Source organism: Epargyreus clarus, unplaced genomic scaffold (genome assembly GCF_041222505.1).
Source record: "Epargyreus clarus isolate Ecla_fem2 unplaced genomic scaffold, WU_Ecla_fem_2.2 ptg000023l, whole genome shotgun sequence".
Lineage (NCBI taxonomy): Eukaryota > Metazoa > Arthropoda > Insecta > Lepidoptera > Hesperiidae > Epargyreus > Epargyreus clarus.
Window position 1 is genome coordinate 4,558,584 of NW_027332230.1, and position 18,900 is coordinate 4,577,483.

Genomic DNA, 18,900 nt, shown 5'->3' on the forward strand with positions numbered 1-18,900 from the left:
ACTACAAGACTGTACATCTATTTATATTCATAGAAAATTAACATATGGATGGTGATATATCTATAGATATTATATACATTTATTCCACCAGGGGCACTTGTGCAGTACCTTCTTCCTACTACAGCTGTTTTTTCGGCAATTAATTTTGAACGACTTAAGTTTTTTTTTTTTTTTTTTTTTATATTTCATAATTAAATGACCATTATGAGTCGTGCACTTTTGGATTTTCCAAACTTTTTTTTTATATATGATTGAAGTAGCTTGCAGTCACTGACGCCGGGTCATCTGCAGCCAACTTCATATAGAACCACGGCTCTATCTGTTGCCTCATAAGCCAGCCAGCATTTTGAAAGTGGTAGAGCCGCGGTTCCACTCCGGCGGCACCTATTTCTACCAGTTATTAGGTGTTAACTACAGTAGTATTACTAACTAGAACATAGCAGTGTTAAGCGCTGTGCTGTGTTCTGGTTTGAAGAGTATGGCAAAGGAGGACTTTTCCGAGGCGTTTCAGCTCAGTCCTCAGGGGTAGTAGCGCATCTGTGGCCGATCTCAGGTAGAAATCTAATCCTATCTGGGGCTGATTACAAATGTCTGCAATTCCTATACAATGAAAAAGCATTCACATACGTTCTAACTTTAATTTCCATTTTTTTAAACTAAAAGATTAAGCAGACGTGCTACCTGATGGAAAGTAATCAACGCCGCCTATGGACATTTACAACACTAGCGGAGTTGCCATGCATCGCCGGCTTTGGATGAGCACTCTTTTTGCACCTTTTTTGAAGAACCCCATGTCACAGCGGTCCGGGCATACCTCAGGAGGAAGCTCATTTCACATCTTACACAATGGTGACACGAACGTCCGCGTGAACCGAACTGTGGAGGACCGCCACGAGTCCAGTCGGTGTGGATGGAACATCGTCCTTTGGTCGAGTAGTCGGATGGAAGAATGTGACGTAGGCACCAGGTCAAAGAGTTCCTCGGAACACTAACTATTATAGCGCCGGTAAAACACGCAGATACACACCGGTTACACATACACCGGGTAACACGGTTTATGTTGGATTTTTACGGCACTAAAACCCCCCCGGTGGCCGTCCTCAGCGCTTGTTGGAGAACTCCGGGATCTCCGACGGAACACAACCGGAGTCCTTCAAGCGCGATGCCCCGATCGGGCTCTGCCCTGGGGGAGCATTCGCTCCTCCCACAACATCTATTGATTACGACGGTATGCTACCACACATACCGCCGGCCTAATCTCGGGTACAGGGGTAAGATATACACCCCTTACGCCGTATATTCCCATGACGTATCTATCACGTTCATTTTGGAATGTTACAGTAAACAAAACGGCTAAGCTGCTACACGTGATATCTGATTTGCTACAGCAAACAGTCGTAAATGGAGCGGGTATAAAAACTAATAGCAGTTTAATAACAGGCATTACTAGTAAGACGTTCGAAGATACCGGGCGTATATCTCATTAGTATATTCGAGTCGTTCATTTTAAGGTAATTGATTATATTAACATGTTTTTGAGATCGGTTTAAGGGTATAAGAACTTTTCGCGCTTGATTGCGGCGGCGCAACTAAATATTTTGGTGTTTTGTTTCGCTTTGTAGGGTGTGGTAAGGGTGATTTTTAGAGGCGTTCCATCTCAGTTCTCAAGAGTTGTAAAATACATACAATTTGGTGACTTTAGGTAGGGCTCTTGGTTTTTTTTGTGAAATTGAGAATCCATCCATCCATCATTGAGAATCTAGCTACCCTCTTATGGACATCTGTTATCATCTTTAAATAGATCTCCTGACTAATTAGTTGCTACTCCTTAGGATCAATTTGGAACGTTTCGTAGTATAGTGGTCTTACTACACCTTTAAAACAGTTACGAGTTTGTCTAATAGATCAAGTATTCTTCATGATTATAAAAATGTCTAACTTACATCTTTAAGAGTACAGTATATTTTGCCATATTCCTAAAATTCTTACATTTAACTATTTTTTTTAGTTTATCACGATGACTTACGATAAGCTGGACGTTAGCCCTAAAAATCACAAGGCAGCTTTCGTCCTTCAACATGCTACTGCTGAGGATGCAGCCAGGGCCATGATAGAGGGAGGAAAACAGAAAGAGCCCTTCTATACCTTTGACATGGACGAAGTGTACAGAAGGATCATGCACTTTAGGAAAATGATGCCCCGGATACAGATATTTTATGGTGAGTAGATTAGTATAGATCAGTGATATCTTAGTGGTTAGAAAACATAGAGTTCTCAATCGGAGAGTCCAAGGTTCAAATCCATGGCACGCACTTCTGAATTTTTAAACTTATGTGAGCATTAGAAAGAAATTATCATCACTACTACTGTTAACTGATAACTATCAAGACGTAGCCACTAGAGATCACCCATCCAAGTCCTAATCACGCCAAACATTGCTTAAGCAATGCAAAGCAAAGCAATGTTAACATTATAAATTAATTATGCCCTACACAACCTAAGTCATGCGCTTCACTTTTATCGAGATATTTATGTGTTCTTCTCTATGATAGGAGACTCTTTTCTCACACTTGTTCTCCTTAAACTTTATCAAAATATCTCAATGTTCAAATATAAATTTAAATTACATCCAAACGTAGTTGAAAATTGGTATTTATTTGTTTTATGTCAATTATAAACTGACTTGCTTTTGTAAACATCAAAATAGAATACATTTTATGACGCTGTTACTTAGGTTGTAAAAATAGAGCTCGTATTTATTGCCATAAATCAAATATAGAGACTTTTCTTGGGCCGTGACAATTTGAAAAGGCATAAAATATATCTTCAATATTAATAAAATAAATTTCAAAATTTTCTATTTTATTACTGCGGGTTATTTTTTTTTCGAATGTACGCATATATGTATAATGTACATATTGTATATACATGTACAAGTATATCTTCTTATCTATATACTGGCGCGTCCTTTGAACCAAAAAGCTTGATGGATTTTAAAATTAGAGTTGTTTTTAGATTTTTTGGAATTTTGGTAGTGACGTAGGTACATTCTTAAATAGTCGGTTTTTTTTGATAATAATGATCTAATTACATTATATTAATAATAATGTTGTGTAAATTCTTGTTACTTGTTACCTCGTAAAGTAGGCCTTAATTATTGTAAGTCATGTTCCCTTTGAAGCCATTTTACATTGATAACAGTCAGTTATTTACAATTATACATATATTTATTACATATGATTATTAAAAACATAGTATAATTGTATAATAATGGATTCCTTTTAAGTCGTTTTTTGTTGATGTTCAATTGTTTACAATTGTACTTGTTATATTTATTACATATGTTTGTTCACAACATAGTATAATTGCATAATAATCGGTAATTATGCTAATTTACCCACAGAAGAAAGATATAATTTATATATTTAGTAGCTATTACTGCTTTCATGCGTATAAATAAATACTATAATTAATCTAGCATTTAATATCATTAATTAGATCTTCCTACCACAATTATGATTAAACTAATATTAATGTATATTTAGTCATTTAATGTTGGTTATAAACTCACTGCATTTAATTTGAATCGAATGATGATATGGTCATTGCTAAATCATCGTGGTTACATAAATTTTATTATTAAATCTTAATTTGTATATCAAAAAAATATTTATAAAAAGGCATAGTAAACGTACTATCGTACGTTTATCAAAGGTTTTGAAGGTGGTAGAACCCTTTGTAGTTCGACTCCGGCGGCACCACCGACACACCTATTTCTACCTAAGAACAGCAGTGTTGGGAGCTGCTGTGTTTCGTTTTGAAGGTTGTGGTAAGAGAGACAGATTTTTCCGAGGCGTTCCAGCTTAGTCCTCAGGGGTAGCGGCGCATCTGTGGCCGACCTCAGGTAGGAATATCTGATCCTATCTGGGGTTGATTACAGATGTCAATGGGCGGCAGTAGCCACTTACCATCAGATGGACTGCATGCTCGTCTGCTGCTCCTATATTATAAAAAAAAAGGTTTGGAAGCAGAGAAGTTCCATCGCCGCACTATATCTAACGTGAAGTAATTCTTGTGTTTCGTGGAAGGCTGTAGATGCCGGCTGACATTTTTTGAGGCGACAATGTGAGGCGAGACGCTACACATCTTCGACCTTTGGTAGAAGCCTTGTTCCGTCTAGCGTTGATTACAGATGTCCATCAGCGGCTGCGGCTACTCACGAGCAGGTGGACTTGCTAGTTTCCTACTTCTATATTACAATACAATATATGTATCTGTATTACTTTGTTACAGCAATGAAGTCGAATGACAGTGATATGATGCTGAAACTAGCGATATCCCTCGGAGTCAGCTTCGACTGCGCGTCGTCGGGAGAAATAGATAAAGTCTTGCAGCTCAATTGCAACCCTAAGTACGTTTACTATATTTTTTCCAATTTTATTAATTGTCTTAATTTAGGGAACAATCTTTGCGATTTTAACAATAATAACATAATTTTAAGTTAATCAAAAAATGGTTTTTGGTAAGATCGACTTGATTGTGTTTATTTTTTTCCTTATTTCATTTATTTACAATGTACAATTGTACATACCTAGAGCACAGATTAATAAATAGTTTCTACGTTACCTAGAGTGTTTTAGAAGTAGTAAACATATGCAACCTGATGATAAGTGCTCACTACCGCGTGGACATCTGTACCTATCCAACTCCATAATAATAAAAAACAGAAACCAACCTGAAATCAATTACAAAGGCGTCCCCTTGATGACTAATATTATATGTAAGATACAAGAACTGGTTCACGCTAGAAAAAGGCCGGTTGTACCTCCCGGGTGGAACCATACTGGTTCTACCACCTTTCAAGTTCAAGTTTTAAATTCTCAACAAAAAACATATACATCTATTATTTACATCAAGAATGTAACAGAATACCGCTCTATAGTTCCTATACAAATCGCTGATAATACCAAGATTTAGATCAAAATTCTCTAAAGTACATTGTTCCGGAGCAAGCATTGATAGCGTCTCAAGTGCTACAACAAACATTTAACATTAAGATTAGAAGGTAGAACCATACATATTTCTGCCTGTTAACAGCAGCGTTAAGCGCTGTTGCGCTCTGTTTTGAAGGGTGTGGTAAGAACACATAGTTTTCCGAGGTGAACTTAATCGCAAGGGGTAGCGGCACATCTGTGGTCGGTCACTGTGTCTGGTCTTATCTGGGGTTGATTGCAAATGTCCATGGGTGGCAGAAGCTACTTAACATTAGTTGGGCACCATACAATATTAGGTGGACATCGTTCTCTACTATATAATAAAAAATATATTGTGAACAAAGTGTCTTTGCAACAGGAGCATTATATTCGCGTTACCCTCCAAGACGCCGGAGCACCTGATATATGCCCGAGAATCCGCCGTGGGTCACACTACATTTGACACGTCGTACGAGCTAAAGAAAATAAAGCAGTACTGGCCGGAAGCAAGGTAATATGGACAGATAACTCTTCAATCTTTTAAGCTGACCGTCCAGTGCTAACCGCTAAATCTGTACACGCTAAATCTGCTGCCATTCAAGCATCCAAGTTATTATTTGAACGACCGACGGGCGGCACAAGTTTGATTTTTTTTTAATTTGCCAACTATTCCTAATGACCTAATGCGAATTGATAATCTTCACACGCCTTAGAGAACTTTATTTTCTTTAATGAATTCGCAAGCGTGAGGAATCGTATGCACCTTAATAATAATGATTTTCAAATACGTACACGAGGTCATTTAACTTCACCGCTATATATGTAATTACTTTGTAAGCACATAACATTAAAAAATCACATACATATATCTTAAACAATCAGCCTGCCTTTTTTTATTTAACCTAACGATAAGGCAGACGGGCTACCTGATGGAACGCAGTCACCGTCGCCTATGGACATTAGCAACACCAGAGGAGTCGCTAATGCATCGCCGGCTTTGAAGGAGAGCTCTTTTGACACCCCTCTGGAAGAGCCCCATGTCATAGTCCAGAGGGAATACCTCAGAAGGAAGTTCATTCCACATTTTGCACGTACGCGGCAAAAATGACCACCTGGACCTGTCTGGAATTTGAACGTCGTTTCCCCGATTGAAAGTGTGAGATTCAACCATGAGGCTATCACTGCCTGTACACTTATTATTTCTGTTTATTTATAATTATTTATATATTGAAAAATCTTTATATATTAACCCCCAGGCTGCTCCTTCGCATAAGAGCGGATGGCGATTGTCTCTACAAATTGGGTGAGAAATTTGGTTGCGACTTCGACACCGAGGCTGTGAACCTGTTGGAGGAGGCCGCCGCGCTTGACTTACGTGTAAGTAATAAACGTAATTACTAAATCATCATCATAATCATCAACCCATTATTGTCCCACTGCTGGACACGGGTCTCCTCTCAGAATGAGAAGGATCAGACCATAGTCCACCGCGCTGGCCAAGTGCGAATTGGTAGACTTCACATATCTATGAGATTATTATTTTTTATAAATCTCTCAGGTGTGCAGGTTTCCTCACTATGTCTTCCTTCACCGTTTAAGCAAGTGATAATTAATTTCTGATACGCACATAACATTGAAAAAGCAGAGGTGCGTGCCTGGGATTTGAACATCGGACCCCTCGATCAAGAGGCCGAGATTCTTAACCATTAGGCTATAACTGCATTTACTTAATACTAAACAAAAACTATATAGGCTATAAAAAACTGTTGAGAACGTTTTGCTTTTATTTGTCAACAGATTTTACTTTATTTTAATTTTGTTTCATAGCTATTGACGAGCATACTCGTGCATAAGGTGGTAGAACCCTTTGTGGTTCGACTCCGGCGGCACCACCGCCACACCTATTTCTGCCTAATAACATGAGTGTTAAGCGCTGCTGTGTTCCGTTTTGAAGGGTGTGGTAAGGGAGACATACTTTTCCGAGGCATTCCACCTTAGTCCTCAGGGGTAGCAGCGCATCTGTGGCCGACCTCAGGTAGGTACGAGTATATCAAATCCTATCTGGGGTTGATTACAGATGTCCATGGGCGGCAGTAGCCACTTACCATCAGGTGGACTGCATGCTCGTCTGCTACTCCTATATTATAAAAAAAAAGTACGATTTATTTTGTTTGATAGCTATGGACGAGCATAAGTGACGATAAATAAAACAGTATTGAATAATATGGGCACGAGTTAACAAAATCAGTTAAGTGCATTTTTCTCTTGTATGTATTTATGTCTCATTTCCTATTCCATGGTACTTAAGCCTTAAGCTCAAACGGTTTGGTGTAATCTAAATTGTGTGAGTAACATAGACTTCATTACTTTCTTTTTCAGTTGATTATTTTTAAGCATTCGGATTTTTGGTTTTTATAATAATTACTAGTTAGTCTATACGCATTTATAAGAATAGACTGGCATGTCCTTCATATTAATAATATAACATTAGTATTATTAGATGCTTCGAAAATAGCAGAACCCAGCAGGGGGACTAATCAGGTAATAGATAAATGAGGAAGGTGATAAAAATAAACAAGTTTAATAATATTCATTTCATGTTATCTTATCTTTCACAGTAACGCTATAAAACCAGTATTTGTAGTAGGTTTGAATTTTTATAAATAGTTCACTGAATTAATTTTTCACGGTCATACATAAGAGCCTTAAAAAAACCTATTTGAGTATTTATATCTACTTACCTTTGTAAATTTAGGTCCGTGTTTTTCAATTCTGCTAGTGCCATTAATATCCCTTAGTATGTAAAAATAGTTTGTCACCTGCTCTTACTGTTTCTTAATTAAATTTTATTATGTTACAAATATAATATCCGTATAATATTGCACGACTCATGATGCGAAGCATCAGAGAGTGCTTTACGATCGAAAAATTTTTTTCGCTTCATTTTGGCGGCTATTTTTATTATTATAGCCTTGATAGTTCACGGAATCAAGATATTTTGCATACTATTGTCGAGATAATTTAATGGAGATTAATTTCATACTTTTTAAAAATTGATTTACTGCAATAGAATTGGAAAAAACACCAAAATAGGTCAAAAAAATTTCCTGTCCGTCATGTGTGAAACCTGAAAACACTGTAACTTGTGAAAAAATCCATCATTTGAGTTAATTTTTTTTTTTTTAAATTCTAATCGACGATTGTAGGTCACTGAATGCGAATGATTAATTAATTCAGTCTCGTTTAATTGCAATTAATAAAAAACGAAAACTACAAGACTGTATATCTATAGATATTATGTACATTTATTCCACCAGGGGCGCTTGTGCAGTACCTTCTTCCTACTACAGCTGTTTTTTCGGCAATTAATTTTGAACGACTTAAGTTTTTTTTTTATATTTCATAATTAAATAAGCATTATGAGTCGTGCACTTTTGGATTTTCCAAACTTTTTTTATTTCCTTTCATAAGTACTATAAGTAAGTATGCATTAAAGATTTTATATCCTAAATAATCAAATTTTACTTAAATTACGTCGTCAAACGATATTAAATAATAATAATAAATTTAAATAAAAAAATCTTAGTTAACATATGTTTCTCATGTTTATATTGAGATCTTTTCTTTCGCTACCTCCTTGTGAAGGATTTTCGACCGCCTGGAGGGGTTTCGTCCCACGCTTTTTTTCTTCAATTCTTTGCAAAATTTTAATGAACGTCAAGAGGAAAACTTAGCGATTATATCATTTGTAATAAAACTTATCATGGATTCCCACAACAGCATTAATTTTATCTCCCTTGTCTATTTGCAGTAATAATATGTTCTGTGTTGATAATATTTAACCTTTGTTTACGACTAAAATGTCCTTATATATTATATGATTATTACAAAATTATGAATAATACTCTCTTTGACATAATTTATGTATTTCATACAGAAGATAATATTTTGAACAGAAATTATAATGAGAAACTAACAGAACAGAACGTATTTTATATAGATTCTGTTATCCTAATTGCATATATCATTTGTACCTTTTTTTTATAACGAGGGGGAAACCTTCAAAAGGTACCCGACGACGTGGGAGCGACGTCGAGTTATGCGGGATTTTTACCGCACTAAAACCCCCCGGTGGCCGTCCTCCTCGCTTGTTGGAGAACTCCAGGATCTCCGACGGAACACAACCGGAGTCCTCCAAGCGCGATGCCCCGATCGGGCTCTGCCCTGGTAGAGCAGCTTTCGCTCCTCCCAAACCATCTGGTGTTCACGACGGTATGCGACCACACATACCGCCGTCCTTCGAGGGTCGCTTACTGGACGGTTCGAACTCCCACTCTTGCCGCCTGCAACCCCGGAAGCCCCCTTTTAGTCGCCTCTTACCGTAGCCCTATTCTAGTCCCGGAACTACAGGGACAATGTCATTTGTACCTACCTACGCCTTGCTGAAAATAATAGACGCATAAATAATTACGCATATTAATTCCCAATTCTATGGCTACCACAGGTCTGCGTTTTTGCCATGTATTACAAGTACATATAAAGTGTATCTAAACTTGCTTTGTAAAATAGTCACCATGAGCTGCAGCAGCGTCTATTATAAGCCACTAAAATAAATGTGAAAACCAACACGTACTACCAAATGTAATAAAATTGGCAAAACCTCACTGCCTAGGACAATTCCTCTTTCAGCAGATAATTATAATCTTAGGGTGTCGGGAGTTGCAATGTACATACATTAATGCAACATTTAGATACTCGCAAACGATCCACCGAATAATTTTATGCACAAGAAAGAGTATGTAAACAAAAACATAATCATGATCTATTTTCGCGTTGAAAAATCCGAAATTTATCCGAGTAAATTATTAACATAGTTATATGCGCGCCTATTTTTCTGTAGTCAGCGAGTATCTAAATATTGCAAACAGATGTGCAATTTAAATTTCATAGTATTAAAACTTAACAAACCTTTCAGGTTGTTGGAATAGCTTTTCACGTAGGCAGCGCCTGTTCCTCCGTCGACAGCCACACGCAGGGGTTGAGGAAGGCACGAGCTCTGTTCGACCACGAGGCGCGGGCTGGCAGGAAGATGCACATCGTCGACATCGGTGGCGGGTTCCTTAGCGACAAAATGAATAGAATCGATCAGGTTTGTTAATATTTACAACATTTACGTTTTGGGTTTTGTGTTTGAATGGAATTCGGTGAACAATTCAACACTACACCGATAACACAGAAATTAATTTAAATTTGAAACATATGTTACATTACGATTAAAATTAGTATTTATACGAATAAAAATAGTAAGTATTTTAATCGTATAATAATAATAATCGAAAATAATAGTAATAATTATTAAAAAATGTCAAGATTAACAAATATATAAACATTATTCAATATTTTTTAACATAAGTATCTCGTTTCTATAAAGAGTACCTACTTATAAACTCGTTAAAGGGCACAAACAACACAAAATCGTTACAAACATCTAAAGATAAATCCTCAAACAATCCACATAATTACAGTGTGGATATAATTTTAGATATAAGATGAATTATAATGCATTAACACAATTTTTTACTTATACAAATACAGTGATGATACTGATGCCATGTAAATGCAAATAAGCAATACAGACAGGTAAATACTGTGGTACCATGTAATCTCATCAGTACCCTTACCATGAGTTTTCAAAACAGCCCACAATTTTACGTTACGTTTACTCAATCCATTATTCTGTTCCGTTTGCTTCAGTAGACTGAGTAAACGTAACAATAAGTAAGTGCTTAAGTCTTTTTGTCTGCCTCACATGTTCGCAAAAAAGAGAGACAAAACATAAAGCGCCATTTTGTCAATTTAGACATTTAATATTACGTTACTGACACTATAGTTCTGATACTATCCGCTAGGGGCGCTGATTGGAATTTGTATGGGCAAATACGTAAACAAATACCAAAACAGTAATTTGCCAAAACGTAAAAACTCATGGTAAGGGTACTGTGCTTCAAAATCAGTGGAAACGTGTTAAAGATAGCAATTTTATTATATTTACACACGTAGATAAGATTATAATGATGTAGGCTTATTAAACTACACTACATTACATAAATATTACATTAATTGCCCCACTTTTTTAATTAATTGGTTTACAAGTTCGTTTTCTTTACTTTTTCACTGCAGAGTAGTATTAATCTCCACGTTGATTAGGGCATATCATAGGACTGCGATATGATACGGTTATAAAACTTCAATCTATTCTACAATTCAGACAAGACATACAAAAGTAACAACAAATCTCTAATGTTCTTGCTCGATCCATTTATGAACAATGAAGACCACAAGCCTGTGTCCTCTTACTGGAGTCATAGCCCTTTATAGATTTATCATATAGCTATCGGATGTTATGATAATGTTTATGCAAGAAACCTATATTTCCGAGTAAAAAGTATCCTGTGTTACTCTGAAAAAAACTTTATCTCGATGTAAAATGTTGCTAATGTCGATTCGGCCAGTTTTACAATTAGTATAATAGAATATCCATCATCTTAAAAACCTTTACTATATTTTTGATCGCCGATACCGCATCGATGCAATGTAGCGCACATTGCATCATACTGATTAAAAATCGGCCAAATTAAAGCTCGACGAAAAGCCTGTATTCGGGGCTCTACAATTCTACTACTCCTAGGATTTACCAGGTATGATTTACTCGCGCCATTTTTCAATTGTGAAGTTCTATTTCCTAGTTACAAAGACCGTAGTATTTGTACTATAGTTTAATATTATGCTAATTATATAGAGAAGTAACCAAAATCCAAAATATTTCCTATTTTAATGTGTTTATTTTACTGTGGCTACTTTTACACACTACTTATTATTTTACCTTCATTTCTTAAAAAGATGTCGAATCAAAAACATAATTTAATTTTGAAATGGAAAACCTTTTTTGAGTTGTGCGATTATTCTTGCAAAGTAGCGATGTAGTTTGCTGGGCTATAATTCTACGAAGATCATAAGATCAATACCTTACGATCTACCAAGTAAGATTTAATCCCGTTATTTGTCAATTGTAAAACAGTTTCCTAGTAACAAATACTCATACTATGTTTCGCTGCGTCACTGACGGGTGTAACATTGACATGGGGCGTCGTTAATCATACTACGAACCACGTCAGCTGGTAATCAATGGCGCGTTAACTAGAGTATTACTTTTCTATAGATAATGTTTAGTTATAAGCCCATTATTCAGTCTTTATAAGTTCCTTACACCCATATCCATATTATCAGTGAGTTCATTGCTGAAAAAATCTTTTCTCAAAGGTAGGAGGTGTAGGTAGGTAGGTAGGTAGTCGCAGACTGCATTAGATGAGAACCTTTGCAGTAATTACATCAAATCCTGACGTCCAGAAGATATTCCTTTTAAGAAGGCATCTTGAAACTTATTTGCAATCATCCCTTAGAATATCCTTTTGTTATCAGTGTATTTTTCCAAAACGAATATCAAAGACTGTTTATTTTTATGGAAATTTTATTTATTTTCCAGGTGTCAAAATTCATAAACATGGCACTGGAGGAATATTTCCCAGACCCTGAGGTTCAGGTGATAGCCGAGCCGGGCAGATACATCTGTGACTCATCCACTGTTCTGTATTGCAACATAAACAACGTACGAAGAGTAAGTGTTTCGATTTAGTAAAGGAAAAGATTGATTAGAATAAAAATCATTTCCTACCAGGATTATTTCAGAGGGCACCAGATAAATCTGAGTCACGCCTATTACGAGAGATTAAAGAAATCCTTCAGTATTTTCTTAATACACCACCACCACACCTATTTCTGCATTTTTCTCCGCTGCTGTGTTTCGGTTTGAAGGTTGTGGAAAGGGAGACAAACTAGTCCGAGGCTTTCCAACATAGTCCTCAGGGGTAGCAATCTGTGGCCGACTTCAGGTCTCTCTTATCTTACCTGCGGTTGATTACAGTCCATGGGCGGCAGTAGCAACCATCAGGTTGACTGCAAGCTAGTTGGCTACTCTAATCTTATAAAACAGATCAGGACAATCACATCAAACAGGACATCTAGAAAATGATTTGACTTCTTCTAAAAAAAATGTCAATATAATGAGCAAAATATTTGGCATTTTTTTTTTCAGGTCAAGAAAGAAAATGAAATAGTAAACATGTTATACTTAAATGATGGATTGTTCGGTACACTCAGGTATAATGAGGCTTGGCACACCGTGGAGAAATTTAAGGTAAGTAATACATCCCCCGTCACTCCAGATAAGTAATGATCCCGTGGAATATAAAAAGGAAATAATGTTATCTTAATAAATGGTAGTGGTTTATGGCATCTTATATTTTGACTCTTCAAGTACACATTTATCTAAATACTGTTTACTGAATTTGAAGAGTTGGCCTCTCTAAACTAGGATTGTGTCTAAACTAGGAATGAGTGTCAATGGTTCGTTAACATTTACAGACATTGGACGCGTTCGGCACGTGTCGTAGTAGACAAAATATTATTATATTATACCGTGTGCTCCAACTTACTCGTCAGGGATAATAAACTCTACTTAAAACAAATCAACTCACAAATTTGTTTTGACATTTTTCTTATTTCACTGCCGGTATAGAATTATTCTCTACATCTAGTTGATTAGAGCATTACTGGATCGCGAATTGATACGGAACTTCCCAATCTTCCTAACAAATCTTTGTAATTTACTTACGATCACTGAATCACCAATTGAAACACTTATCTTATCCTATTGAGGGTTAACTACAGATGACCGTCAGATATACTGCTCATTCGTTCAATCGAGTTGATGAAGTATAAATCACTGTTTGCTTTTTAAGATTTTTTATAAGTATGATCCCCCTGAAAGAATAATTCTATCTGAAGCTGATTACAGATACGTTGCCACTCCTAAGGATCAAGAAGATCGCTTCCATCGAACCCTTTCATCGAAACGCAACTCGACGGTAGAAATAAATTTAGCGTCCATTTTAAAGGTGTCATATGGTTCTTATATGCAGATGTCAGGATGCAAAGAGGATGAGAAACTGGAGACCGCGATCCTTTGGGGTCCCAGCTGCGATTCAACGGACCGCGTGATGGAGAACTGTCAGGTTTTGTTGCCGAGATGTACTGCCTTTGATTGGCTCGTGTTCGGATATCAGGGCGCGTACACGTTCGGTTTCGCTAGTGACTTCTCTTGCTTACCCCGACCACTGATACGATCGGTCGTGTCTGAGGAATTGTGGTGAGTACTTCCACCTTTGTACTTTATACTTATAGTTCTGATAATAACTTCTCCCGAAGACCTCGGTTTGGTATCTCTTGACAAACAGAAAGGACGATTGGTATTTAAGGCCGTAAACTTAATTTCTCACCATCCACTTAAAAGTGAAGAGAGTTGACTTATATTAGTATTTCCTGGGTAAACATCAATAACATTGAGATCCGATTATTCCCCGCACTTCATTATAAAGTCAGAAGTTTCAATAAATTTGGAAGTCCGCTGGACATTTTTTATGCATATTTATGTTTTTTTTTTTATTTATTTATTCTTTATTGACCATGTTAAAAACAGTGTAGTACAAAAGGCGGATTTAATGCTAAATATCATTTTCTCCCAGTCAACCTTAGGGATGTGCAGAAAAATTGAATTCGTATTCGTATTCATATTCGTATTAAAAGCAGCACATAATTGCTGAATAAATGCTTTATGCTGGGGTAATCACTACAATCCATATTAACTGGTAAAGAGATGTTGATACCTTGAATAATTACATGAGACGCTCCAATATATCAATATATCTTTCATAATACATTTTTAATTTATGTTCCGTCACATCTTAAAAAAAATATTATAAATTCTTCGTGTTTGCTTAAAGTTTGCCTCATAAAGCCTTAACTTTTTTTTATAGTATACGAGTAGCAGACGAGCATGCAGTCCACCTGATGGTGAGTGGCTCCTGCCGCCCATGGACATCTGTAATCAACCCCAGATAGGATTAGATATTCCTACCTGAGGTCGGCCAGAGATGCGCCGCTACCCCTGAGGACTAAGCTGGAACGCCTCGGAAAAGTCTGGCTCCCTTACCACACCCTTCAAACCGGAACACAGCAGCGCCTAACACTGCTGTTATTAGGTAGAAATAGGTGTGGCGGTGGTGCCGCCGGAGACGAACCTCAAAGGGTTCTACCACCTTCAAAATTACCTTAATGTATGAAATCTTCTTTTTCAGGGCCAAAATTAAAAATTGTATGGTGTTCAGTCCAACCGATTTTGTGACCAATCCAGATCTAAGTACACCTCTACCTTCAAGAACCCCACGTATTTTGCCCAGTAATCCAAACTACGGGTATACACAAACTACGCTGAAGCTATAATAATATTTTTTTCACTTATGTTTCTCTCCTTTACATCGCGGGCTTCATACCAAAGATGCTTAAAAATTGTTTTTTTTGTTCAATTTCGTCATTATTTTCTAAATGTTCGTCAAACGCGTCTATGCGACAAAAATGAAACACTTTTTAAATTTATAAAGATTTTATGTCTCCTGAAAAGTATTCCTATGGTTTGAAGTACGCGGTAATTTTATGTTTATATTTTAACTTGTGTGTTAAAATATAAACATTAAATTTTTTGTGTGATAACTAACGTTATTAACTTAACGTAACGTAAGTGGTAAAATTGTGTGGTTTAAAATAGCGTTAATTTAATTAACATTAATAATTAATGTGGAATGCTAGATTTGAGTAAATTTTCAAATTGTAAATGGAGTTTCTTTCGCCGCTTCTTCTCCATAAACGAACACCTTGCCAAGCGGTGGTAGGTTATCGACTTTGCAAACATTCTACTTCGAATAAAATATTTTAATTTGAGTTCATTTCTTTCAATAATAAAAGATAAGTCGACGAAGATTATTCATCTTCTATTTTAAGAGGTTGTTGACATACATGAGAACTGTCTTCAAAAATCCTTATATTTTACAAGTCAGAAAGATAAAGCAATTTATGTACCGCACTTCGCGTCTTGTTGTGAATTTAAAATTGTTATTAAAATGATTCAATTTGGTGTTTTTTTAATTACGATAACCAATAGAGTAGCAAACGTACATAATGTAATACACCCATTCAAGAGGAGTCTTATCTAAGATTGCTATGTGTTGTTGCACCTGAGGTTTAAGCTTAAACGCCTCGCATAAGTATGTCTCCCTTACCAAACACTTTAAACCGGAACACAGTAGCGCTGAACACTGATTTTATTAAGCAGAAAAAGTTGTTTCGATGGTGCCTCCGAAGTCGAACCACAAAGATTTCTCTACCACCGTCGAAATAATAATACTTACAAACAAACTCAATTATAAAGTGGACAACGTTATAGTAAACAATATATAAGTAGGTATACTTTGGGAAGATCTTTTTACAAAATAATTCAATACAGATTTTTTATAATATAGAAGTAGCAGACGAGCATGCAGTCCACTTGATGGTAAGTGGCTACTGCCGCTCATGGATGCCTGTAATCAACGATAGAAAAAATTGATTCCTATCTGAGGTCGGCTATCGATGCGCCGCTATCCCTAAGAACTAAGCAGTAATGCTTTAGAAAAGTATATTTGTGATATCATACCCTTCAAACCAGAACACAGCAGCGCTTAAGAAAAAAAGTCTACCACACAAATGATTTCAGATAGGGTCTCTGGCTAAACGGACAATAAAACGTATTTATATATCTTTTCTGATCTGACTGTCTGTCTTCTCGTCTTTATGTGTGTCTATGACGATCACCCAATACACAAGGAACCTTAGTGGGACTGGGGATGTAAAAGTTACATACATTTTCGAATGTTTTTTAACACGCTTTTATTAGCTTGGATTGTACGTTTGTACGTATGTATGTAACAGTAACAGAATCTTTGAGCCCGATTTTTATCCACTTTGAACGTTCAGTTTAATTCAAAATTTTAAAGAATTATCAAAAACCGATGACAATACACGATTTTAATAATTTTGTACCATTGTCCTTATCAACATCCTCAGGATTAACGATTTTCGAGGGGAGAGAAAGCGCCTTATGGAGCGTACAGGCAAAGTTACTAGATTTATTTTTAGCTATGAGAAATAATAATGTTATTTCCCTATAACTCAAATGTATTGAAACATATCTATAATGCCATCTTTTAGAATGATTTTTAGGATTCCGTACTAAAAGGATAAAACGAAACCCTCCGCTGTCTGTTCGTGAGTCACAGGGCTTTATCTCTTAAACCGTAATAGATAGACACTTGATTTTTTTACAGGCGAGAGAAAGCGCCTTATGGAGCGTACAGGCAAAGTTACTAGATTGATTTTTAGCTATGAAAAATAATAATGTTATTTCCCTATAACTCAAATGTATTGAAACATATCTATAATGCCATCTTTTAGAATGATTTTTAGGATTCCGTACTCAAAGGATAAAACGAAACCCTCCGCTGTCTGTTCGTGAGTCGCAGGGCTTTATCTCTTAAACCGTAATAGATAGACACTTGATTTTTTTACAGACGATGCATAATGATGCTCGCTATAACAACAAATACTAAAAATTAATAAAATAAATATAGTTCAAAAAACTAAAAAACACGCTTTTATGATAAAATCAACTAAAAAGTAGAAAATAATTTTCAATCTAGGAATCAATTAAGGAACAGTAAATTGTCTAATTGTGGAAAAAGTGTGGGGTGCTTTTCGAAAATTAATAAGTGGAGCACTCCACGCTTTTTTCACAATTATAATACAGTAGTATTTAATTTATTATAATACAGTAGCAATAAACTATATATAATCAAAGCCGTATAAGACGAGAGTCCTATGTAAGATCGCTATGTGTTGCTCCTCTGAGGTTTAAGTTGGAACGCCTCACACAGTAGCGCTAAACACTGCTGTTATAACGCAGACGTGTTTAGACGATGCGTCTGACGTCCTACCACAAAAAATATTTCGTCCTCATCAACCCATTACTGTCCCACTGCTGGGCACGGGTCTCCTCACAGAATGAGAACGATAAGGCTATAGTCCACCGCGCTGGCCAAGTGCGTATTGGTAGACTTCACATACCTTTGAGATTTTTTTTTATAAATCTCTCAGGTATGCAGGTTTCTTCACGATATTTACCTTCACCGTTAAAGCAAGTGATAATTAATTTCGACCGTCTAAATAATAATATTTAATATTTATTATAAAACTAACAACGGAGTATTTTGAACGAAACGCTTGATGTAATATTGTCCATTTTATATAAGCGTACGTATTTGTCCGGATGCGTAACATATTGTTGACAAACTATCCTGTTCCGAAATTTCTACCCTGAAAATTATATTATCAAATGGACACCGTTATAACAAACTATATAGGTATAGGTAATGCTGCAGCTGCTGTTCTGGGCACTATGCCACAATAAAGGGTTTTGGACGACGTTTTTATTTTATAAGTTTAATTTTGTTATTATTTATTTTTTAATTTAAAATTGTAGATTATGTTTAAGTATTTTAATTATTTATCTTTTCTATTGTAAATAAAAGTTACGCTTTGTTGTTACTTGTCCCACAAAAAAAAGGGTATAGGTAATTAGGGAAGACATTTTCTCAGAAGAGTATGAGTTTAAAAATTAATTATTTATAACATGTTTTAATGATGATCCTGTAGCATATCAATCGTTATACCGGTCCACATAGAGGGTTCCGGATATGTTTTTTGGCTAAGCAGGCAAAAAATATGTATTTAGATATTTTTTCTAGGTCTACCTGTATGTGGTACATCTTTGTATGTCTGCGTGGTATCCAATATTCGGGGAATGTTAATGTAGCTTAGTATGTAAAAGACGTTATTTTGTAACGAGAAGTTCATTACAGTAGGACTACCATGAGTTTACAAA

At 36.1% G+C, this 18,900-nt stretch overlaps 1 protein-coding gene across 1 annotated transcript; it reads left to right on the forward strand.

The window, feature by feature from the left end:
• Positions 1–1,435: 1,435 nt before the first annotated feature.
• On the forward strand, positions 1,436–15,603 carry LOC140751798 (ornithine decarboxylase 2-like). The gene is made up of 10 exons (XM_073085841.1): positions 1,436–1,511; positions 2,009–2,219; positions 4,294–4,411; positions 5,353–5,484; positions 6,230–6,350; positions 9,949–10,122; positions 12,517–12,648; positions 13,126–13,227; positions 14,012–14,238; positions 15,227–15,603. The coding sequence occupies exons 2-10, from the start codon at positions 2,018–2,020 to the stop codon at positions 15,369–15,371; spliced, it is 1,353 nt and encodes a 450-aa protein (XP_072941942.1). The 5' UTR covers positions 1,436–1,511; positions 2,009–2,017; the 3' UTR covers positions 15,372–15,603.
• Positions 15,604–18,900: the final 3,297 nt, after the last annotated feature.